A 26,647-nucleotide genomic window follows, 5' to 3' on the forward strand; every position below is an offset into this window, starting at 1 on the left:
AGATGTCACCACCATGTTACCATCTCTGTTTGTTACGTCCAATTTGTTTCAGTAGTTGCCGAGAACCAAACCAAAAAATCACACACACCAACCAACCAATATGTAAAAAGGTTTTAACTCGGTAATTTTCTCAAGCACCTGAGGAAAAAGTCTTTTTTTTTTAATTTCGCGATTTCTTTTTTCAATATTTTTACAAAAATAAAACACACATTTTTTAGTGACGTGGTAAACTTCTCGTTGCTCAAATTACATTCTACTGCAAAACAAAGTACCACGCGACCACGTGCCTGAAATAGATTGCTCCAATCAACTCAGAAATCAATGGAGACGCCCGGTACATACAGTATTAAATTCTGCCCACATTGTCATTGTCGGATAGTTTCTCGCAAGTCATTTTTCGCAAACCGTTCAATTCCCCACCGGTCAATCCGTCCTCTTCTAGACTTCTTCCATTCGCACACTTCGAGGTGGGTGTTTCTGTTTAAAAATATGAAACAAGAGCAACCGCTACCAGCAACAACGACAACGACAACGTTGATAGAGGCAGAGAGTGTTTGTGGAAAGAATGCACGGCGGGTAGTAGCAAGGAGGATCACCTTCACTGGGGAAATGTTTTGTTTCCGTGACGCCCGAAAACTTCACGACGACGACGACGACCGGTTTGTGTTCGGCTCTGGTTGTTCTATGAGAATTTCACCCACCGACGACGACCGTGCCGAGGTGGCTCGGATATGAATTGCGAATTTCGCTTCAGTCGGATTTCATCCGCGAAAATGTACACGCTCTCGATCGTGGATGTGTTCTCTTAATCGCCTGTGAGTCTATCGTTCTAATTAGCAAACTCAATTGCCGCGTTAATAATTTAGAAGAGAAAAAAAACACCTCGAAAAAAAATAAATCAACACTGGTGCGCAGAAAAAGTGAAAGTTTGAGCGAGGTTTCGTATTTGGGGACGATAATCAAACAGGTTATTCAACGACTTAAGTCTAAAGTGTCGCAAAAGTGAAAAATATCTCATACAGTACAAATTAAACTAAGTGATTATAAGCATTTATTCCACGCAAACAAAAGAGAAACATATCTATTCGATAGATTTGCAAATCTGTGTTGCCTTACATAACATTAATCAGTAGTTCAATGATGAAATTCGTTGCCTCCGAAATTGCCAGCATGATGGAGCTGCAGGCCAGAAGGTGAGTGTAAGCCATAAGTTGTGTGGTGCTTAATAGAATACCTACTCACAAGAACGATGAACAGTGTGTGGTGGATGGATTCCATTTCAATTTCAAATTCACCGAAGGTCACATTCTAAAATAATTTAACCTTTTTCGAACCGGAAAATATAAGATTATTTTTCAGTTTTGCATGGCAGATAGACAGAATCTGGAATAAATCATCACGTGCGACAACTAAATTGATTCACAACAATGCATTAGACCTGTGTTCAGCTGTTGAAAGTTCGGTAAAAAATTACCGAAGCCGGCAATAACTTCTAAGTGTGTAGATGAGTGTCTACACACTTAGAAGTTATTGCCGGCTTCGGTAATTTTTTACCGAACTTTCAGCAGCTGAGCGTTCGGTAGAACTTTGAGCTGTTTGACTGTCAGCCTTGTATAAATAATCGAGTTTTGCCATTGTGGTGAAGATTTCCTTGAGTTGAAGCTCTAAAACATGTGAATTTAAATGTCTGATTTTTAACGAACAGTTCAGCTCTTGAAAGTTTGGTAAACATTACCGAAGTCGGTAATCATTTATACGAAAGTATGCATTCAGACAACGTTCCTTGTCCGCTGCCAGTAGACGCATAACTGCCCCATGTTGCATGAAGGTTCCATCGAACTATGTTCCATTATGCGTCCACCAGTAGTACACTTTACTATTAGTGCTACCATTCCATTTCCCGTAAGAAACACTGTCCGTGTAAGAAACCATCCTTACGAATATGTACTTATTTGCCATGCTAGATTTATAAAAAAAATACTGTAATGTAAGTATTGACAGACCACAATCACGATTTATCTACACACACACAAACCACATGTTTAGAATACAAATCAAATTGTGTTCCTGAAGTGATTCAAAATATTTACAAGCTCAATCAAACGCAAAGCGCAAACGTTTCTAGCATCATCATCTGCAGCAGAGATTGAAAAGCGTCTGTTTTTATTTAACGACGGAAATGGACATGAGAGAATGCTTAAAATAAACACAAACCTGAAAAGAATTCGCTGAGTTCGCGAAACACCATCCGGGCTACCCGATATCTCACAGCGGATCAAGCGATCGGAATCATATTTCCCACCAACGAACTTCGAATAACAAAGTGAATTCTGAGTGATCGCGAATACATTCCTCGGTGGCCAGTAATGATTATTGTTACGGTTTCACACAGCGACTAATCTTCTTCCTTTTTTCTCTCCATTTCCCATTTTCAGTGAGCCAAGTATTAGTAGTAGTTACAGTAATCGTGCCAACAAGCGCACGATTTCTTCTTCCTCTTCCTCCTCCTCGTCGTCGGCAGGCTTCGACTCCTACTGTGTTTCGTTGGCTGTAGGACCGCTGTGGTGGTCCTGATGTCCCAACAATCCGCACAGACCACGATAGGGCGTCTCCCTTAAAAGGTAAGATCTCCTTCAAACCGCTCCAGTAGAACTTGGACGTAACACCACCCCTTTCTTGAATTTCCAGAATACAATCGCAAGACATCAATAGATTCGACAACCACCGCTTCGTCTGAGTATACCGATCTTGATTACACCGAGTCGACGGTGGAGTTCATGAACCAACATGAAGCCGCCGTCATCCAGGAAGTGCTGACCCAACCCACGCCAACGCAAATCTCGCTGAAACTGTACGTCACACCGCAAAAGTACAGCGTCTGGGAAACGGTAAGTTTGATAGGGAATTAAGTTTTCTATGAATGATGCCAAATTTTGGCTGCCCTGATACAGAATCTTATACTATGTATAATGCCTAGAGGATATAGGGGCAAATGTTCCACCGTAAGGGTTGTTCGTTCTATGTGTTCCATACCATATATTTATAGGAGTTTATACACCCTACTGCAAAGTTTATGACATTGCCTTGATGTATCATCAATATAATTTAAATTGAATCATATCAAAAGCTGTTTACGGATTTTTCAAAACTTTGTCTTGTTGAAAATGCTACGGGCATGAGTGCCCACCCTAAGGAGCAAAACGGCCATGCATCTGAAATGGAGTGGAACCGATTAAGGCTTTTGTTTTCCTTTATTATAGAGACTTTCAGCCTCAGCCTTAGCGCGAAATTATATTCGGCACAGCTTGGGCACATCCATCGGCACAATCTCGTAGGCATTCACAGTCAAAAATAAAGTTTAATATTACATCCAAGAGGATGCACTTCAATCATGTCGAAAATCTCATGTAATTGTTATGGCCACAAAAATAAACAAATTCAGTAAAAGCAGCGTAATGTCAGTTCATGTACTGTATTAATGATAACTTTGTCCTTTTTGGTAAGGGGGACGACACACCTAAATCTCACTTCTAGATGCTCGAAAAATCTCGCACTAGCGAATGAATCTTCTAACAATCCTCTATCATTTTTCGCATCATAATGCGATGCAAAGCATTATCTTTTTGGAGGAAATCTTCAGAATCGTCATCAATCTACTTTCTATCTACTCAGCGTGCGCACATCTAACCACAGCGAAACAAAATCTTTCCTACATCACAGGTAGAGTCGCCCCCCCTCGCTTTTTGGCAAGTAATATTACACCATATGTTTGACACGATTGAAGCAACCGGTGAACACTCGTGTTTATTTCAGTTACCGTGGGGACGTTATTTGTGATTAGCCCCGGTCCCTTTCAAATTGTATCATTATTTATGAACGGTCCTTATATTTGAAATGACGTTTCACATTCATCTAGTGATGGCCGATTTTCATTCGAATAATCGATTAATCGATTAACGAACCGAAAAGTAAAATATTTGTAATCGGTTATATCATGTCGATATAAGTATTAACTTTTCCAAAGGATCATCACCAATTGTTTCAAACATGTGCTGCACTCTCATTGGTGGAAAAATGACAGCACAGCGAACAAAAAATAATTGATTAGTTGTTAATCGAGTAATTAAAAAATGGGACATCTCTGATTTTGGTGTGATTGTTTTGATCAAAATGAGCGCAAAATTTCATCTCTACCGAGGGGGAAGCAAAACCACAAAATTACCTTGAATACGGGGGGTATTCATTGGATGAAAGGGACCGTGAAAGAGGACACTAAAACAGAAAGTTTTTCTTCCGACAGTTTCATCTTAGTATTCATTTTTGATTGAAGTGCCACTTTGATGTGATATCAAAATTAATTTTTTGCCTTGTTGGATTGTTGTAAATAAATTGGGAGCACTGCTCGACAACTGTTATTAAATTGTTCACAACATTACGTGCTGTTTGGCTATATATTCAGGAACATCCTTTTTTTTTAATATACCAGAGGAACTCAGACCAGCAGTTCACTTCTCGGTTCACTTATAAATTTAAATCCGAAATGTAGGTTCTAGAGTGGGCTCAACAGAAAGAGGCAGTCCATCAGACCCCATTAGTACCCTTAATTCAGCTTGCTCTATGATCGGCTCAATCGGCACCCTGACAAAAAAGATGACCCAAGATTGGTGGTCGAAGTGACCTACCCCTTGTCTTAGTTTCCCTTTCGATAAAAACTTGTTTATCATAAATAAAATGATATTCATAAGCATCTTAGCAAGAGGATGCTATCGTGAACGATTGAATTTTATTATATTTTTCAACACAAAACAAATCCACTGGCGCAAATAAAACCAATGAACACTCTTGTTGAACCGGGAAAATCAACAATTTAACCTGAAATCGAACACAACAGGGAAAACCCGAGAAATAACCGGGAATTTGAAACCTTAATATATATTTTAAATATACAAAACATAAGTCTGGGTTCTAAAAAATATGGCAAAGCTCTAGAGTTTTGAAAATTTGTCATTTGTTTTACCAATTTTGGTGACAACAAATAAGCAGTTAACGACACATTATTTTATTTTATTTTTTTAATCTTTATCAGCAAGATTTTTAGCCAAAGGCTAGTTCATCTTGGTCAAGAGAAAGATGCCCCCAGAAGGGGTACCATAACAGAGTATTTTTACATTACAGACTTTCATCTTGACGGTAAATCAATTCCTAGAGCAGTGCAGAGTGGAAAAACATTGTAAACACACGTATTTAAATACTGAGTACTGTATAGGTTCGCGTAGAGAGGGTCTAGTATTAGAGAGGAGCGGATTCAAAACAAACTGCCTTGGCAACCTATGCCTAGGTGAATTCTAGCAACACTGACAATGCAATCAAGAAACGCGCTGCTCGATTGGCTCTTGCTTTGATAGTTCGTTTGGCTCAAAACCAGCCAGCTCGCTCCTTTCTTATACTAGACTCTCTCTAGGTTCACGTCCTTCAGAAAGCCCAATGCCGGTGCCTGGGTGGTCGGCTCATCCTCTAGCACGTCCCGTATGCTGGCTGGCAGTCCGTAGAGGCCACGAAGGAGCTCGTACTTCGGGCAGACACACAGCACATGTTTCTCCGTAGAATTGTGCAGACGTCGCAAGTCTGCCGGAATGGTGCAGTGAGCGCCCCGAGTCTCGACAAGATTATTTGGTCACACAGCTTCTTTAAGAGCTTACTTTGACCTTGCTGATGAAAAGTTATCTGGTACGGGACTATTACGTCTTCCATGCTTTCCGTATGGTGTTCCTTAGCCATTTCCTGACGTCCTATAGTGGAATACTATCCGTATATCTGCGACCAGAGGGGCCGTCCCCGGCTCAGTGACCCACCCTGGGATCCCGCTGTGGCCAGGAATCCATGAGTAGGTTGTATTTCGAGGAGCCTGTTTAACAATGTCCTGGATCCAGGAGTTGATCTGGACATCCGATGAGAGGGCTTGAATTGCACTGTGGGAATCCAAGAGAATGAGGATTGGTCGATCCGCGGATGCTGCAATCGCCTAGAAAATGGAGGCTGCTTCGGCTGAAAAAACATTGCGAGGGTAGACTTAAACACCAGAGCGAGTACCTGCAGAACTTTATCTGTATCTATATTGGTTAGTTCCAGCCCATATATGAGACGGCTATCACCGATGGCTCGGGCAACCCGAAAGCGAACGTCAGTAATGGCAATAATCGAGTCTTGGGGAACTCCAGTTTTCTCTCGGAAAGGGCGAGAAATTATGTTCCCCACCGAGACTCGGAGCGAACGGTCCACCAAGAAGTTCATCACAAAGTTGCTACGCAGGCCCCAGCTTTCGAGTTGCTTTAGGATTGCTTTCGAGATGTCTCATGAGACTATCTCCGTATGGAGGTCGTTGTCTTTGGCATCTCCGATTTCAAGGACCTCCTTCAGCCGGCGGTTCACGATCCGCTCAAGCACTTTGGCCATGCAGCCAGTAAGCGCGTTTGGCCGGAATTTTGTGATGTCCCGTGTCGGTTCATTCGCGTTGGGAATTTGAACCATTAAACTCGCCCTACAAATCGGTGGGGTACGTATCGGTTTGCCAGAGCTGGTTAGAGCTGTCCAGCTGTCTCAACTTACCAAGAACAGGCAGGTTTTTAATTACCGGATATCCAATTGCATCCGGGCCAGAAGATTTCCCATTGCAGCAGCTAAGTGCATGTAAAGGGTGTCACATTGGGTATTTTCTCTTGAAATTTTGGGTGGAAGTAGTTTAGAGTGTATTGTTTACACTGTATTTTTATCGCTGTCAGTTTTTTGAAAGTTGGATAAAATGGCGTCACCCGAAAAGCAACGTCTTGCAACGAATTTATTTTGCGCAAGCACCTGGAAAATCTTCAATTCTCTTATCGGGACATCGGAAAACAACTCGGAATCGTGCAGTCAACGGTGAGTCGTATGATTAAACGTTACTACGAAACTCTGAGCATCGAACGGAAGGAGAAATGCGGTCAGAATGGATGCTCTATTAGCTCTGTACACCCAGATCATCTGGGCCAACTCCAGTGGGCCAGATGCTGACGAAGCATTATTCGGGGCTACTGTTCTTCATCGTAAAGGCACGGTATTACCATAGAGGTAACTCTAAGACCACTGGGTCCCGAAGAAAATCATTATTATTTTTGGCTCACTCAGTACCAGAACAACGGTCCCAAGCAGTCCCAAGCTATTTCACTCACCCCTGCATGTTCTGCATGAATCCACACACCCTTGATGTTATCTGTCAAACTTTCATAGCGAATCAAAACAAACATAGTGTAGTAATAGCATTTCAACTAGAATAGGGTACGTTAATCGTTTGCTTGGGACCAATAGGCTACTAAAGTGGTGAGCCAATTTAAAATCGTTAGTTTCGTATTGATTGTTGGTATTACCAACAATCAATACGAAACTAACGATTTTAAATTGGCTCACTACTTGACTAGCCTATTGGTCCCAAGCAAACGATTAACGTATCCCATTCTAGTCGAAATTCTAGTACTACGCAATGTTTGTTTTGATTCGCTATGAAAGTTTGACAGATAAAATGAGGGGTTATTGTTTTTCAGGCTAACTTCAGCTTACTCACCGGGTGAGTCGATCGTACTCACTTTCGTCCGTTGTATCAAGTTGTCAAAAACTGAGTAAACGAGAAATGTCAAACTGAGTAAAAGCCACTCAGCAAAATCCTGGACTTAGAAAAAATCTCCTAGAAAACGGACGAATGTTTCACTCAAAACCGGTGGAAATTCCTTCAGGTAAGTAGGCATTGCTTAGGGCAATGGTTTTGAAACATTTTCTGCTCCGGTCGAATGAATCCGGAGCGGACGATTTCCATTTCCTTTCATAAAATCAAAACAAAAACCCCCCGCAACTGAAAATATCGCTGAGTGGATTTTAATCAGTCTACGTGAGAACGTCGTTTACTCAAAAGTGAGTCAACATAAGGCTACTCAATTTTGAGTAGCCCTACTTGCCGCTGAGATGAGTACATTTGACTCAATTTTGAGTTGACCAGAATAAGCGTGTTTCTTATACTTCGAGGGGTGAATCGATTAGCTTGGGACCGAAGAGAGTACCAGAGCTGAGCCAAAAAGTTGAGCACGCTATTTCGGGACCTTCTAGTCTTAGAGTTATCTCTATGGTATTACCAAGCCGGAGGCGGCGGGTTCGATTCCCGGTCCGGTCGAGGGAATCTTTCTTGTTGGAAATTTTCTCGACTTCCCTGGGCATAGAGTATCATCAACAATCAATACGAAACTAACGATTTTAAATTGGCTCACCACTTTAGTAGCCTATTGGTCCCAAGCAAACGATTAACGTACCCTATTCTAGTTGAAATTCTATTACTACACTATGTTTGTTTTGATTCGCTATGAAAGTTTGACAGATAACATCAGGGGTGTGTGGATTCATGCAGAACATGCAGGGGTGAGTGAAATAGCTTGGGACTGCTTGGGACCGTTGTTCTGGTACTGAGTGAGCCAAAAATAATAATGATTTTCTTCGGGACCCAGTGGCCTTAGAGTTACCTCTATGGTATCATTGTGCTTGCCACACAATATACAAATTTATTCATTGGTATTGGCATCGAAAGCTCTCAATTAATAACTGTGGAAGTGCATTTAGAACACTAAGTTGAGAGCACGCAATAAGCTAATATGCGCTAAGCAATAAGCTTGAAATGCGAATAAGAAGAAAAAGAAGTTCTTCACCGCCCAGCACAAGTTTGTTGTTTCGGAAGAAGTCAGGAAGCAGAAACTTTCAAACTTGGCCAAGAAATACATGATTTGGCAAGCGCTCACATGAGCAGATAAACGGAGTGCGCCGTTCGTGACTACAGGGACTATAAACGGGGAGATCTACTTCAAGGAGTGTCTACAGAAGCGTCTGCTTCCTCTGTTGAAGCAACACGAAGGCCTCGTGCCACTATTCCAATGTTGTCCTGGAGTGGTACGAAGCCAACGGGTCACTGTGGTTCAGTCTCGCGCTCGAATGCCGTTTGCCGTCTAGGGCGTTGACCCGGTTCCATAGATCTGATGAAGACTGTGACGAGTTCATGCTATATAGGAAATCCATCAAGCTGTTCTGTTTCGCATCCCGGATTTCTTTCCGGTACTGCGATTCGCGGTAACGAAAGATAGCGTTCTCTCGGTCGGGATGTCCGACGAGTAGCCGTTCAAGCCTTCGGGGAGCTTTGCATTGGGTCATAACAGCCTTTTTGGTGTCCTCATTCCACAACAGAGGGCTTTACACTCCGGAACACTGCTGGTCTTCGGAATGGATGCAACCGCTACGTCGAAAACAACCTGTGTGACCTCCTGAATGCTACCGGGATTCCGTTGTTCGATGAGGGATCGTATGTTTTCGTCGTAGCTTACCCAGTTCGCTTCTTCGTACCGCCATCGAAGCCTTCGTGTAACTGACGAAGCTGCAGAGTCAGAGAGCTGAACCTGTACGGGATAGTGGTCACATAGTTTGCACTCCATTGTATTTTCCTGGAAATGGAGCGACTGGCTCATGGGCGCTCCGTCGTCGAGAATGACCATGTCTTCTCTTTGGAAAATATCAGCTGATGGGATCTGGGTGGGGACTTCCTCAAATAGGGTGATACCCGTTCAGATCTCCGACGAAAAGGCGTGGTTCGGGTAACTTACCCAAGGTGCTGCAAACTTGATCATCCAGATTTGGTATTCTCCCATATTGATAATTTAATACACAACTGGAGAGGTGGCACTCGGAATCAATTTTGTGTCGGGTCAACTCTCAGCTTGATTTTTGCACGTTGTGAATAGTCTCGCAATATCAAAGAAGCTTGTAAAATCAATATCAAGCATGATATTTTGCTCCAATATCACGCGTGATATAAAGAGCCTATGAGAGCGGAAAAATATCATTTGATTGATGATTTTGCCAACACTGGACAAACTAAATGTATTTCATAGAAGTAAAAAATAAGAAACCTCAGAAAAGCTTTAGAAATTTTATAGAAGATCTGGGAATCTCAGAGCAGCTCAGGGACCCTCTGAAAATTTCAGAGAACTTCAAAGATGAAAAATGAAAAGAATCTCACAGAGGAAGTTCAAGGAATCTCAAGAATGTACTGAGATCTGTGGAAATGTTCAAGAAATGGCCTACCGTAAGAAACGTTTAGAAACGTAACTTGGAGAGTTTTCTGATACTTCTCTATGATGTTGTCTAAAATTATGTATAAAATTCACCCTGAGTTTGCAAATCTTCGGAATAATGGAATAATCTCATACGTTTAGAATGACTTTCTTGCACTCAAAGGCTGTGTTTCATTTAATGAATTTTCACTTAAATTTGACACTTATAAATTAAAATCTCCGAACATCCCTCTGCTGTTGATCGTCCAATTTTTGAGAAGGTGTATGTCTAAATTTTCTGCCAGAAATAAGTCTGCTAACATAGAAGGTTGATTTGAAAATTTTACATCTGTCAAATTAAGTGAAAATTCACCAAACGGAATGCGGATTGCCGTTTCAGTGAAAATAATTCGACGCATCTGACAGCCACAGCATGCTATTAAAGCTGACAATTTGACGCCAAATGCCAAGTTTTCTCTTAATTCGCAATATTTTTAACCATTAAGCAATTGGGTTGTTCAGGGGTATTGAGGTAAACACATATTCGTTAAGTGCATTAAAAATGAAACCGAAGTACAAAATTTCATCAATTTTAGTACACTGGAACTATTTTAAATAAGTACGATTACATTAGCAAAAATCGCCATCTTTGCGCCCTTTGGTGGGACTTTTTATGGGAGCGAGCTGTCAACAAATAGATTTAGTGTCAACGATCAAAAATTTAAATCTTGATCTAAAAATCGAGATGAATGTCTACGGGATCGATAAAAATATCGTTATTCTCAGAAAACGAAGCTCTATCAGATGATGTATAAAAATCGGTATATTTTTCGAAGTTAAACAACCCAATTGAATCAAAAATTGCTAGCGCGAAGTCCAAATAGTGCAATTGAATGAGAATAACTCAGTGACTGAGTCGAATTCGTCTAAAAATAGCGTAAAGTTTTCCTCGTTTTTCCAGGAAAAACTACTTGAATATGAGGAAAATCAACAAAAAGTTTACTCAGTCTTGGAGTATACTAATAGGCTGACTGGAATATCTATCGATTTTCCTCATATTCAAGATAAGAGCAGTTCCACGCCAAATAACGAATCGGAAAAACGCGACCTTCTTCGATTTGCATGAAACTTTGCATAATTGTTTGTTATGGACAATAATTTGGCCAATTTGAATCTAGTTACATTTTCAAAATAGAGCTACAAACTTTTCAAAAAAGCATTATTCCACAGCCGCAGACAGTATACGAGCAAGTCAAGGGCGCACTTTTTTTGGTGCAAAGCCTACTTCAAATCTCCTTGTACATCGTACGCGTTAGGCAAAGAAGTGTGCGTTTGACTTGTACTGTCGCATTAATGCATTGTAACAATTAGCGTTTAAGTAAAATTGTAAAACGGTCTACACTGATTAACGGCAAATATATAAAAAAAACAGAATTTATCCACCTATGGTGTGATCAGACCCTTCTTACTTATTCAAGTTTATTTATTTTATTGTCATTATCAGTGGCCAAGCCCCCCACCCCCGTGTCATCCAGTGACGCTACGCCACTGCCTGGGGGTACCCGGAATATATCCGGGTGTAGTCTATTTGATGAGGCTACCAATCACCTTATCATCGTATTTTAATGTGATTTAATGGGTTTTAATTCAATTCATATTCAAGCAACTTCCCTGGGGTACCCGGAACATGTCCAAGTGTGTCCAATGCGGTCTGGAACACTTAACACGACTTGCATTGATCTTATTTTTGAATTCTGTAGTAATTTGATGTGTCGCATGATGGTTTTGATACGTTTTCCGTTAAATCCAGCGTGAAGGCCCATATTCACCGGATTTTATTCCGGCCATATCTCCGGAACCGGTTCACCGATTCCAAAACCGTTCAATAGCGTTCAATGGGACCCCAAGACCTATCATTTGGCGCCGAGTTTGTCCAAATCGGTTGAGCGGTTGCTGAGAAACGTGAGCGCATTCATTTCGTTACATACACACACACATACACACATACACACGTACACACACACACACACACACACACACACACACACACACACACACACACACACACACACACACACACACACACACACACACACACACACACACACACACACATGTTCCGATCTCGTCGAGCTGAGTCGAATGGTATATGACACTCTGCCCTCCGGGCCTCGGATCGATAGTCGGTTTTTCAAGTGATATCTTTGTAAGAAGGGTAAAACTTTCAACTTCTATTCAATTTTCATACTGCCGTACTCTAACGGAACTAGGTATCTACCTACCTTCTTCCAAGACCCTTCTATAGCTAATAAATTATCACTCTAAAGCTTCATGTTAGATAGCATTTCCAACCAGTTCTGGATTAAGCAAAGTTTCATGCAAATCGGATAACTGGAACTGCTCATAATGCAAAAGCAGTTTCATGCGCGAGGTAGCAAAATTGTCCGAGAATTGTGCTATCAAAAATTTAAATGGGTAGTACAAGTCACCAACCAAGATGACCATTTTAAACTCAGTAACGTATCACCTTAACGAAGCCCTATATTATTCTTTAGGATTAGGGCTATGCTTATACTCTTCCGCTCACAAACTGTGAGTCCTAGTTGGAAGGTTTTTATGGGGACCACTACTTTTCATTAGAAGGCAAAATTCAATTCATTACATTCGCGAGTGAGCCTGGTGCAAATGCATTCAAGTACTAACCCGGTCCTATTCTTCGTCTCCCGTTTTCCAGGTATTTAGTCCATTGGATAACATCCTGTACGTGAACCTGCCGTCGACCATGACGCACGAGGCATCGAAGCACTCGTTTATCTCGCTGCTGGAGTTTGCCGAGGAGAAACTCGAGTGCGATGGCGTTGTCCTGTGCATTCGAAAGGACCGCCTCGATCGCCCGAATTTAGTGCGTACCTTCTCGTTTGTCGGTTTCCAACCAATCAGCCCAAAAACACCGCTGGCCCCGCCGCACATTGAAGAGCAACAGAAGAACGAATATCTCTTCATGATCTACAGCATCGAGGAGTAAACCAGCATAGCGCGTCAGCACAGCTCAGACCAAGCCAGGTGGGTGCGTTTTGATCAAAATTAAATCTTCCCGATAGCCGCCCTTCGAACAATATTCTCCATCCCATTCAACGAGGGACTATTCATAACATCGAACCGTACGAAGTAAGAACCTATTGAGCTGCTGAGCTTCGATTGGTGGCAGGTCGTCGCATACCAAATCAGTGCGCTTGGTGGGTCCGTTTTGATCAAAACGCATTGCAACCGGAATGCATGAACAACATTGCAGTTAAAAACAAAAACAAAAGCAAAAGCAAAACATACATCCGTAAAGTTAAAGAAACAGAAAACATCTCTCTTTGCGAAAGATTACAATACCAGCATAAAAGTGAACTAACAATATAAGCTAATCTATAAGTGCATACATAATCCCAATATTTCCGAGGTCGAACTCTTGCGATTTGTATTTGTTTTAAGTGACATGCTTCTATCATTAAATAAAAATGAGAAAAATACAAAAAAAAACTTAAAAATTTACAAAAAACAAACAAAAAAAAAAACAAAAAAGTAGAAAATCTTTTGATAAAAAATTTAAAGTTTTTTACATAAAAGACCCAAAAAAATGTACAAAAATATTAAACAAGTATCAATAGGATCAATGCATCAAGAAATCATAAATACCTTATCGAAAGCAACAAACATTATTACAAATTCATTGAATAGACTTTAGTTAAGCTGTAAACAAACAAAATGAAGATCAAATAAAGGGATGAAATCGAAGCTTTCTCATCAACTGAATAATTCCTTCGCTAACGAGTGAGTTTTTGCTATTACGGTTTCTGAGAACATTTAGTATGCATCCAACGAAAACAACAGCAACAACAAAAATCGGAGAGTGCTAAGAACTAAGACTTGAATTCTACGAAGGAAAATTTCATGCGAAATGGAAAGTTTTACAAATCACACCCAAACGAAATAGAGCCGTCAAAACAGCATATTGTACTACACACAATCTACTACTTGTACTTATTTTTTTTATGTTTTTACGTAGACACTAATTTCAACGAAAAAAAGGGCAGCAGCAGAAGGAATGGAATAATTATTATGAAGAAATATCTGCGCCCGATGGTATTGTAATTGGACGCAGTTGTTTAGTTCTACTAAACAACTGTCCTGCCGACTGGTCGTCGGAAAAGCTGAGAGGTTTTCGTTTTGAGAATTCGAACAAAACATTGGATTACTCTCCCCATCATTATGAACATTAGAAAAGAATTGAAAAACACTCATTTTTTATTTAACATTTTTAACTTTTTATGGGAATAAATGTTTTAGTAAAAGGACAGATATAATTTTCTGCGATACAATTTTTCGCTTTTTTAATTTTATATTTTTTTAAATATATACTTTGTTACTACTATTAGTAGGAAGTAAAACACATAAACCTACAATTATATTATTTTATTGCGCATAGATACCTCTTTGGATTTCGCTAAGGCCAAGGCACAGCGCAAGGTGCCGAGGTTTCAGCAAAAGCCAGGGAAATATTGACTAATAACGTAGTATAATAACAATGAATGTGCATACTTTTTCGTATTTTATTATTACCTTTTATCAGTGTTTATCAAAATTGCTAGTATGAATTGAAAGTGAATAAAAAAAACTTCTATTTTTAAGTTTCTTAAACGGGACACTTATAGTAATTGTATATATCTCTTAATCCGAAATCAACCCTTATTGTAATCAAAAGCAATTTTTTCGTTATTGATTACTTTATTTTTTTTCAGTGCTGGCGGAAATCTTAAAAATCGCTTACGAAAAAACTGTGTGAAAGAGATATTTCAACAACTTCATCTGAATAAGATGCATCAATCTATCTCATCTCAAATATCCTGAGCACCCGGTGGTGAATAGAGCCCAACATCCTGGGTGGCTGCTTGGTTTCACCATAACCTAGGTGAACTTCTAGTCCATTGATTTTGTTGTTGAAGCTACGTCTTTCCTGGCTCTGCCTATGCTGCCTGCCGGGTTCCAATCCAGCTCTTGCTTGCAGATTTCATTTCCCCTCTATAGCACTGGTGGCCGACCCATTTCCACTTACGATCCCGAATTTCTTTTGGTATCTGTTTCTGATGACATTAACGATGGAACGTAGCAGAGGCGTCACGTGCCTCATTTGTTTACCTGTGCACCTAGCTTTATTCGTTATAATTTTCCACCACATATTAGTTTTTGTTTTATTTTTCAATGCTCCATGAATTCAAGGGACATATTCTCCATTACTATATTACCCAAGTAACAATTTTGGTTTTATGAGGTTTCTGTAGACTACGATTTAAGTTTGTAGAATGCTATAAAACCTCTTTAAAGCTTGCAATTTTACTTGGGTAATCACTACCTAACGTAACATTTGAAGGGCCTATCATCTTGTATAAACAAAACTTGTATGGCCCTTTTCGCGCTAACCGAAGTAATATTGATCGATTCTCTTCGTCGACTTTCTATTTCGTTAATAACTTGAGCACATAACCATTTCTTGTTGTGTTTGTCGTATTAGACGCTAGATAAAAGCTTCTTTTATCGATCGGTGTGCTGAAAATACCTGGGAATGTCTTTACATGGCCGTGGAGATACAAAGAGAAAGTCGACGGAGATAATCTGTCAATGTTACTTAGGACCTAATGCAATGTTCAGCTTGAATTCTCGTTTTTATCACAAGGCTAATACCCCAGACAGACTATGGCTTATATCATGTAATATAGGCTGTCTTGCAATGAGCACTCATACATCTAGTTTTCACTGGAAATCCTATATATGAGTGCTCATTGCAAGACAGCCTATATTACATGATATAAGCCATAGTCTGTACGGGGTATAACCAACAATCAATACGAAACTAACGATTTTAAATTGGCTCACCACTTTAGTAGCCTATTGGTCCCAAGCAAACGATTAACGTACCCTATTCTAGTTGAAATTCTATTACTACACTATGTTTGTTTTGATTCGCTATGAAAGTTTGACAGCCCAAGTAACATTTTAAGTTTTATGAAATACTACAAAGCAACTATAAAACAACATTCATAAAACCCTGGTCAATGCTATTTTATCATTAATGCATCCACCAAAACCTCATTAAGACTAGAATATGTCTAGTTGGCCCACCCTGGAGAAGGTTATGAAGGTTGTATTCTCGAAGCTCTTCAAGATTGATTTACTTCAAAACGCTGTATGGCGAACGCATTGAGAACCATTTGAAAGCTACAATAAAAGCTATTTAGCAACAATAAAAACCCTTTCCGAGCCATTTCCCCTAGCCGCATGCTGAATCCACTAGGAATACATCAATCAAGATAGAAAAGGATTTATGAATCCGATCTTATCAAAATAATTAAAATAGAAAATGATGGTATAAAAATCTTGTTGAATATCCAAATTTATTTTATTAGTTCTCATTAAGTGGCCTAGTTTTAAGTGCCATATTGAATTTTATGTGAAATGTACGTGAAAACATCGAAAAAATTTAGTCCACCCTCGTAAAACGTCGATTTGACCAATTAATTAACATTGAATAAATTTTTTTTTCTTCAGATCGAGCTTGGCCGAGATTTTTTTTTAATTATTTTCGCATTTAAATGTTTGCTCATTGCTAAATTTACCAAAATATAGTTATATCTTAGGAAATATTGATTGAAAATCGAAGATTGTAAAAAACAAGCAATCTAATTGTAACATGGCGGTGGCATAAAAGTTGATTTTCATGGGTCATTTGTGAAAAAGTTGTTTTGCTTTCACAAATTCCCTAACAAATTAATAAGGTTTTAAATTGGATTTTATGAAGAAAACTTGCAGGCTGAATTGTATTTATCTAAAGCCATTTTGCTTGATCCTAACCCGTTCAGATTTATGGCTGTATTTATGGAGGCAAAGTTGCCTGCAAAAAGTTAAACGTCAAAGTTTGTTTATCTTTCGATAGTTGCGCTGTGAGATCCAAGATTCTTCCAGACGGGTTTCTCCCGATGGATTGGGAGCAGTTACTCAGATAGTTTACGATACTGTTTTACAACATTTCGCATTTTGAACAGCTGGAAGCGCCATCGTTCCCGAAAAAGATCCCCTTCTTCCAGAGGTTACAGAAGTGCACCATCCAATGATGCAGAGATGTACGGTTGAATGAAATTTTCGAAGAGTCTTTCGCCGAATAAAATCGCTGCTTTGGAACGGAAACCAGCTGATCTCCGCTAACTAACAGTTTCAGTGGTTTGCTGTCGGTTGTTATTCCGATTGTCATCGCAAGATCTGGAGAAGGCTGGTATGTTTTTCAACTTTAGACAATGTTTCATGAGTTCGAGGGCCCCGCTCACTTTACTCTTCTCAGTCGTTGGTGGTGGTGTCATCCTACTTCGTCTATCGAAGGATTTCCTTGTCATAAATTTGGCATTTATTAACTATGAGGAACCATATTTTCAGCTCAATTTGTAAACAAAGTAATTGGGGAGTTAATGATGCTTTTTAAAAAGGCTAAAAAGCAACAATAAATGCTTTTTTCTCTAATGCAAAACCTAATTGTTTTATGGTTGCTTTTATAATGATTGAACACATTTATAAAGTATTTTATCATGACATTAATAAAAAATTTGCTAATGACGTTTATGCTTGAATTACAGAACAGTTTTAAGGAGGGATTGATAACTGTTTTAAATTTATTTTTAAAACAAGACAGTTTTTGACTTTGTTGCCAGACTATAAAAGGTTTTTAAAACAGCAAAAAGCTGAATTACTAAGCAGGAATGTTTTACACTTAAAAATGCTATATTTAAACTAAATGGATTGTTCATTGCCGTTATAAAACCATCATAAATCAAAGTGGATGCTAAATGGTTACTGAATTGTTACTTGGGAGATAACATCAGGGGTGTGTGGATTCATGCAGAACATGCAGGGGTGGGTGAAATAGCTTGGGACTGCTTGGGACCGTTGTTCTGGTACTGAGTGAGCCAAAAATAATAATGATTTTCTTCGGGACCCAGTGGTCTTAGAGTTACCTCTATGGTATAACCATAGAGGTAACTCTAAGACAAGTAGGTCCCAAAGAAACGTGCTCAACTTTTTGGCTCACCTCTGGTACTATCTTCGGTCCCAAGCTTGTCGAATCACCCCTCGAAACATAGGAAAAACCAATAACCCCTCATTTTATCTGTCAAACTTTCATAGCGAATCAAAACAAACATTGCGTAGTACTAGAATTTCGACTAGAATAGGGTACGTTAATCGTTTGCTTGGGACCAATAGGCTACTAAAGTGGTGAGCCAATTTAAAATCGTTAGTTTCGTATTGATTGTTGGTATAACTCTTTTGACTGAAGTGTAATAAAGAATATCCGTCAAACAGTTCCGAAAACATTTTTTGATACAAAACAGTGTCAAAATCTAGAGAAAATTCACAGTTCCACCAACAATCAATACGAAACTAACGATTTTAAATTGGCTCACTACTTGACTAGCCTATTGGTCCCAAGCAAACGATTAAAGTACCCTATTCTAGTCGAAATTCTAGTACTACGCAATGTTTGTTTTGATTCGCTATGAAAGTTTGACAGATAAAATGAGGGGTTAGGGGATTTTCCTATGTTTCGAGGGGTGAATCGATTAGCTTGGGACCGAAGAGAGTATCAGAGATGAGCCAAAAAATTGAGCACGTTATTTCGGGACCTTCCAGTCTTAGAGTTACCTCTATGGTCCCACGGGTAGCAAACTTGAATTAATCAACTCTTTATTCATCAGAACAACACTATAGAATAAACCAGGGGAAGCTCATAAGTTTTGACAGGCGCACCGGCGCAACTATCGGTAATTGAGAGATTCACAACTGACAAGAGTGTGAGAGCGGCTTTTGCGCTCTCTTTCTCCATTACTCTCTTTGTTTGCAATCAGATATTCAAGTGCACAGCGAGAAATGCACACTTTGGGCACCCATACATCACAAATGTTCTTCTAATTTTAACTCACACATTGAAACCGGTCTGCAAGTATGATAACGTCCAAAGCGTACCAGACTGCTGTTTCTGTGTTGCTCCCGTTTTACGCGTAACTGCTGAAAGCTTCAATTACAACCAGTGGTGCAAATCGCCATGTATTGTTTAAAATTTGTGGTATGTTTCAAAAGGTGATAGAAAGTCTGCTTGGCTTACCATCAGGCATTTGACCATTCACAAACTTGTCACCCGCCACCCAAAAAAGCTCGCTTTTAGGTGAACTATTTAACGAGTTTTGTCATGGTAGTGTTATCGACATGCTTAGAAATCAATGCATTAGGGATTAGGCAGACCATCCGAACTCAATTCATGAAGCAAACCAAGGTCGAAGATTTAATTGAACCACACTATAAAATAGTGTATTCATGGTCACTTGTGGTCTGGAGTAAAGAAGTACAGCTATAATGTGACCATTCAAATCTAAAAATCTAAACGCATTTTTTTAAATTATTTACACCTGTGTCGTGCACAGGTTGCACATGTGGACGCGACGCCACTGGAACGTAGCATTCGAGATCAAGTGGTGACGCCACCCCGCACGAACTGTTGGCCAGATATACCTACACTGATATCGGTTGTCAGCTAACATCACTTTACAATGTACGTGAAAAGTTTTCTTCACAAAATATCACGAAAAATACCAAAACTACAGGGTGTCCATTCAAAAAAAAAATTCTCGGATTTTTCACGGTTATTAAAAAATTACCAATATGTTTCAAAAATAAACCCGTTTAGAGATAATCATTAAAATTTTCAGCAAAATTGTTCTACAATAGGTCTACTTTGTAGAAAAAATATGAGATGAGATTTACATTAAAATGTTGCGAAGATCTTCAAAATCTAATAAAATCATGAATTCGTAAAAATCAAAAAAGTCTCCTACAATAAATGAGCCTAAACATTGTTTGGTATGTCGGAAAAAGCATTTATCAATGCAAAAGAACTAAGCAGGAGAAATACAGTATTAAAAGTTTATCAAATCTTCCTGGTGTTTCTGAAGGTTAATCTACTACCGATTCCTAGTCCTGACTACTTCAAACCAGGGGAACAGGATTTATCAGTAATCAAAGGAACACATCTTAGTCCTTGTTACTTTTTATGCTTTGTTGATAGTGAATAGTGATCTTGAAACAAGGAACAAATAAGTTAGTTACTCTTCATCTATGTGATTCCTAATCTTCTATTCGTTGTTCACTAGGTTGAAATGGTTAAGACTAGGGTTCTGATGCATGGTCATTATCGGTGTCATTGTTTAATTTTGTTCCTAAGAAATCCAATTTTGACTGACAAAGGGGCGCGCCTTTGGATAGTATTTCAACACTCCGAAGGGTATAAATAGCGGGAACTTTCAATTAGAGTCGGATCCTTGCGATAAATGCAAGAATGACAACTGTAAAAATCGAATACTTCATCATTTATCAATAGTGAGGGAGTAATACCAACAATCAATACGAAACTAACGATTTTAAATTGGCTCACCACTTTAGTAGCCTATTGGTCCCAAGCAAACGATTAACGTACCCTATTCTAGTTGAAATTCTATTACTACACTATGTTTGTTTTGATTCGCTATGAAAGTTTGACAGATAACATCAGGGGTGTGTGGATTCATGCAGAACATGCAGGGGTGAGTTTAATAGCTTGGGACTGCTTGGGACCGTTGTTCTGGTACTGAGTGAGCCAAAAATAATAATGATTTTCTTCGGGACCCAGTGGTCTTAGAGTTACCTCTATGGTAATACCACAGAGGTAACTCTAAGACTAGTAGGTCCCGAAGAAACGTGCTCAACTTTTTGGCTCAGCTCTGGTACTCTCTTCGGTCCCAAGCTAATCGATTCACCCCTCGAAACATAGGAAAATTCACTAACCCCTCATTTTATCTGTCAAACTTTCATAGCGAATCAAAACAAACATTGTGTAGTAGTAGAATTTCGACTAGAATAGGGTACGTTAATCGTTTACTTGGGACCAATAGGCTAGTCAAGTAGTGAGCCAATTTAAAATCGTTAGTTTCGTATTGATTGTTGGTAATACGACATGCACTAAACTAAGGACACGGGATATACTACAATAGATCAAATTACTGGTCGCAGTGGTGTTAGCACCGACAAACCGACATGACACTTAATTCTGACTTATGCCCGAAAATCGTAAACGGTCTTTTTAAATATGCAGTGAGCCGAACTGTCGAAACCATAGGATTTTTTGATCTAGATAAAAATAATTTGTCCAGAATAGATCAGACACGAACCAATTCATAACTTTTGCATGCGGGTTCATGGCTTAGCTAAATAGTTCCCGTGAACACGGAGCCAGATGTCAGTAGTGTGCTTTGGTCAGAATTTTTTTTTTGTTTTTGTTATGGGCATTCATGTCGGTTTGTCGGTGGTGTTAGGTCCCAAACAGAGGAAAAAAAAGGTTAATCTAAATCTTGATCGATATGCACTCAGAATTTCTGAGCCTTTTTTGCTACATCACGGACACTCATAAAATCATTTGAAATTATTCATTGTCTTTAAAAACAACATTGTTGAATTATTTAAATCTCCCGGATATCTGATCTTGAAGTTCTGCAGACTCAACAAGGTATACGATGATTCGACTTAATGATAGAATGGGTAATAGACTGGCCCACCCAAATTTAAGTTCTAATTTTCCACGGGCCAACCTCTACATTTGTGTCTTTAGGTGAGAAAACCATTCTCTGAAAGTTTCAGCTCATTTGGTTGTAGCATAGAAGTAACTCTAAGACAAGTAGGTCCCAAAGAAACGTGCTCAACTTTTTGGCTCACCTCTGGTACTATCTTCGGTCCCAAGCTTGTCGAATCACCCCTCGAAACATAGGTAAAACCAATAACCTCTCATTTTATCTGTCAAACTTTCATAGCGAATCAAAACAAACATTGCGTAGTACTAGAATTTCGACTAGAATAGGGTACGTTAATCGTTTGCTTGGGACCAATAGGCTACTAAAGTGGTGAGCCAATTTAAAATCGTTAGTTTCGTATTGATTGTTGGTTGTAGGATGAGCTGGCACTTTTAGTTTAAATTTTGTATGGGGATTTCGGTTAAAATACATGAAAAAATGACACTCCTACACTTTATCGATCATAAAAAAGTTTCCTTACTCTCGATTTGAATCAGATTTTCAAAACTTGTAGTTCAAACAATCAGTACCAACTTTGCTGAAGACTGCATTATGAATCCGGTTAGTTTCATTGAGATATTCGCTCTTGAATGTATATGAGCATTTTGTATATGTAAATTTCAACCAAATCCCTTATATAAACATTAAACTAAACGCACCAGTCCGATTTACGTCAAAAACAGCTGAAACAGAGAGTGGTTATCTCACCTACTGAAATAAGTCTGGTTGTTGGCATGTAGGAAATATGAACTTTTATTTTTTTTTAGTGGTAATCTAAAAGTTACGTTGCAGTTGTGTTCCCGATCTACAAGAAAGGAGACAAGAGAAACGTCGAAAATTACCGAGGGATCACATCACTCAGTGCCTGCTCTAAAGTTTTCGAAATCATCATCAACGACGCATTATTCTTTAGCTGCAGAAATTACATTTCTCCTGACCAACACGGTTTTTATCCCAAGAGATCAGTTTCAACAAATCTAGCTCCGTTCATTTCTTTATGTCTTCGGAGTATGGAAGCTGGAGCGCATGTGGACGTTGTATATACAGATCTCAAGGCTGCATTCGACCGGGTTGACCACTCCATACTGCTAGCTAAACTTGAAAAACTCGGTGTATCCTCGGATTTAACTCGCTGGTTCAAGTCCTATCTGACCAATCGGGAACTTTGTGTTAGAATCGGATCAGAGCAATCGGACTATTTTACAAACAGCTCCGGTGTTGCTCAAGGTAGCAACTTGTGACCATTGCTATTCTTGATTTTTGTGAATGAGGCCGAACTGATCCTTCCAACCGGTTGCCGATCGTTCTACGCGGATGATGTGAAGATCTATGTGATTGTTCGTAGCTTCGCCGATTGCTTACGGCTTCAGCACCTAATCGATACTTTCGAAGAGTGGTGCTCAAGAAACTATCTCACGTTGAATGTACAAAAATTTAATATTATCTCATTTCATCGCAAGCTGAAACCAGTGGCATTCAACTATACGATAAATCACCAACTTCTGCAACGTGTGGACAATGTTCGTGACCTAGGAATCACGCTGGACTGCGCCTCAACATTCAAGCTTCATTACTCGGGCATCGTTGCGAAAGCTAACAGGCAACTCGGGTTCATTTTCAAGATCGCTGACGAGTTTCGCGATCCTGCCTGTCTAAAAGCTCTATACTGCTCTCTAGTGCGATCGATCTTGGAATTCAGCTCGGTAGTATGGTGCCCGTATCAAGCAGTTTGGATAGCGAGGATTGAATCGGTTCAAAGGAAATTTGTTCGGTATGCCTTTCGTCACCTTCCTTGGAATGACCCTGTGAACCTTCCGCCGTACGAAGATCGTTATCAACTCCTGGGTCTTGAAACACTAGAACATAGGCGGACGATTAGTCGGGCCGTGTTCGCAGCGAAAGTACTTATTGGTGATATCGACTCTCCAGGAATCTTGGCTGAATTCGAAATCTACGCACCCGAACGAGTTCTTCGGTCGAGGAGTTTCCTGCATCTTGGACCTCGTGCTGCGAACTACAGCTTGCATGACCCAATACGGTTCATGTCTGGGCGTTTCAACGAGTTTTACGAGTTTTTCGACTTCAACTGTGCAGCGGAAACCTTTCGTCACCGTATTCAACGCAGACTTCTGAGAAGGTGAGTAACTGTCCATGTAATGTACACGTGAAGGATTGTGCTACCTGTTTATTTTTTGTTTCCGGTTCAACTGCATGACGAGGACTTCTACCTGATTCACGGACAACTCTATGCCATAGGAGGATATTTTTTTTATGCTATAGACTTGATTAATGTTCGTTGAAATTGTACTGTATTATTGTGATTCATATATTTCGAAAAGATATGGGGTTTATACCATAGAGGTAACTTTAAGACCAGAAGGTCCCGAAAAAGGTACTCAACTTTTTGGCTCTGCTCTGGTACTATTTTCGGTCCCAAGCTAATCGATTTACCCCTCGAAACATAGGAAAATCCACTAACCCCTCATTCCATCTGTCAAACTTTCATAGCGAATCAAAACAAACATAGTGTAGTACAAGAATTTCGACTATAATGGGTTACGCTTATAGATGTACTTGGGACCAATAGGCTAGTCAAGTAGTGAGCCAATTTAAAATCGTTAGTTTTCAACCGGTGTTTATACGCCTTCTCTAGTTTTTCCCCATCAGGCTTTATTTAGACACGTTAAGTCCCATGAAGAAAAACAAAATAAATAAATAAATAAGCTGCTTGTATTTTGTTGCAATATACGAACAAAATGCACATATAAATTCAAGAATGAATATCTCCATAATACTAACTTGAATCATGATGCTGTCTTCAGCAAAGTTGTTCCTTATAGATTAAGCTACATGTGCTGAAATTCTGAGCTTAAAAGACTTTGCTGAACCAGTTTTATGCACGAAAGAGTGAAGGGATGTTATTTCTCCATACATTTTAATAAATATAAACAGAGAGTGGTTTTCTCGCCTAATGACACACATCTGGGGGTTTGCCCGTTGAAAAAAATGATAAAAAATTTCTCCCATATAAATGTGGGCCAGTCTAATGGGTAAACTTTCGTGAAACCCTTTAACCCTCCGTTACTCGCGCCAACTTTTGTAACACGAGTACTCGCGCGTTCTACTTTGTACAACAGTGTGAGTTTTCCATTGCCATTTTGCAGCCGAGCTACCAATCGATATAAAACCAACGGGTATTCCTTAAAAAACTTGTTTTTAACTAAACAAGCTAAACTTTTATCGTAGTTAACCCCCAAAAAATGCGGATAATAGAAAAAATGTGAATGGAAACCGCGTAAACGGTGTTCGTACTACATGGGATTTGACTTAATTGGTTACAACATGGAAAATCTCGAGATCCTGACCAGATAGAAAGTTACTGTCTTCGGCATAGTTGTTCTAGAGATCATAACCTTTTTGCTAGAGAAGAGTAGTTCCGAATTTTCTCACTACGTAGCGCTAGAATACATGTGAAATCTCGAGATTATGACCAGATAGAAAGTTACTGTCGTCGACAAAGTTGTTGATGAAATCAAAGCCTATTTCTTGGTGCTCAATAGTTCAAAATTTTCTCAATACGCGGCGCTAGTATACACGTGAAATTCTCATATAAAATAACTCGAGATCCTGACCAGTGGAAAGTTACTGTCTGCGGCAAAGTTGTTCAAAAGGTCAAGGTATTTTCGTTGGTGGTAGTTCAGATTTTTCTCACTTCGCGGCGCTTGCATACATGTAAAATTCTCGCATATATAAAATATCTCTAGGTATTGCCGAGGGGGGCGACACATCTAAATCTCAAGTTTAGATGGTCATCAAATCTCACACTAGCGAATCAATCTTCGAACAATCTTCTTTCATTTGTCGCATCTACTTGCATCGATCATAATTTTTTTGCAGGAAATCTTTAGAATCGTCATAAATTTTCTTTCTATCTACTCAGCGTGCGCGCAGCTAGCCACAGCAAAGCACAATCTTTTTTGCATCGTAGATAGAGTCGTCCCCCTCGGGTATTGCGCGTTTCACACCAAATTGGACTAATAAGCGCGTTTTCACTTATTAAAAAGTGTGATAAAACTGCAAGTCTACGTCTAATCGTCTTGGTGCCTTGGGTGCACTTATTCCTTATGATGCAAGCAATAAGCGCTCCGAAGACATCAAAACGATTTGACGGAAACGTGCACTTTTATCACATTTTTTGCATTTTTGGGACAGTCCAGTTTCAGATGCAATCAGCAATATGTACTTACCAAATAAAAAGTTACTGTCTTCAGCAAAGTTTTTCAGGAAGTCAAGATCTTTTCGTTGGTGGAGTGGTTCAGAATTTTCTCACTACGTGGCGCTAGTATATACGTGAAATTCTCATATAAAATATCTCGAGATCCTGACCAGATAGAAAGTTACTGTTTTAGGCAAAGCTGTTCAGGAGATCATAGCCTTTTTGCTGGTTAACAGTAGTTCAGAATCTTCTCACTAGATAGTGCTCGTATACATGTTAAGTTCTCGCATGTGATACATCACTAGATCCTGACCAGATAGAGAGTAAATGTCTTGGGCAAAGTGGTTCAGGAAGTCAAGATCTTTTCGTTGGTGGAAAGTTGTTCATAATTTTCTCACTACTCGGTGCAAGTATAGTAGTGAAGTAATGAACTATTGTGCACCAAGCAATAGACATTGTCGTCATGAACAACTTTTTCGAAGACAGTAATTTTCTACCTGTTCCTAATCTAGAGCTTAGCATACGCGAGAATTGTACACGTTTACTAGCGCCATGTGGTGAGAAAATTCTTGGCTACTGTCCGACAGCCAAAAAGTATTGACCCCCTGAACAAGTTTGCCAAAAACAGTAACTTTCTA

General features: G+C 39.5%; 1 protein-coding gene across 1 annotated transcript; it reads left to right on the plus strand.

Moving 5' to 3' along the window:
• The first annotated feature begins 785 nt into the window (after positions 1 to 785).
• On the plus strand, positions 786 to 14,803 carry Oda (Ornithine decarboxylase antizyme). The gene is given in 5 exon segments (XM_065228231.1): positions 786 to 1,193; positions 2,436 to 2,571; positions 2,573 to 2,621; positions 2,689 to 2,888; positions 12,847 to 14,803. Coding segments are annotated over 5 exon segments (732 nt in total). The 5' UTR covers positions 786 to 1,137; the 3' UTR covers positions 13,138 to 14,803.
• Positions 14,804 to 26,647: the final 11,844 nt, after the last annotated feature.

Source organism: Ochlerotatus camptorhynchus, unplaced genomic scaffold (assembly GCF_037179485.1).
Source record: "Ochlerotatus camptorhynchus isolate MF236.1 unplaced genomic scaffold, CSIRO-AGI_Acam_v1.1 ptg000284l, whole genome shotgun sequence".
Classification (NCBI taxonomy): Eukaryota; Metazoa; Arthropoda; class Insecta; order Diptera; family Culicidae; genus Ochlerotatus; species Ochlerotatus camptorhynchus.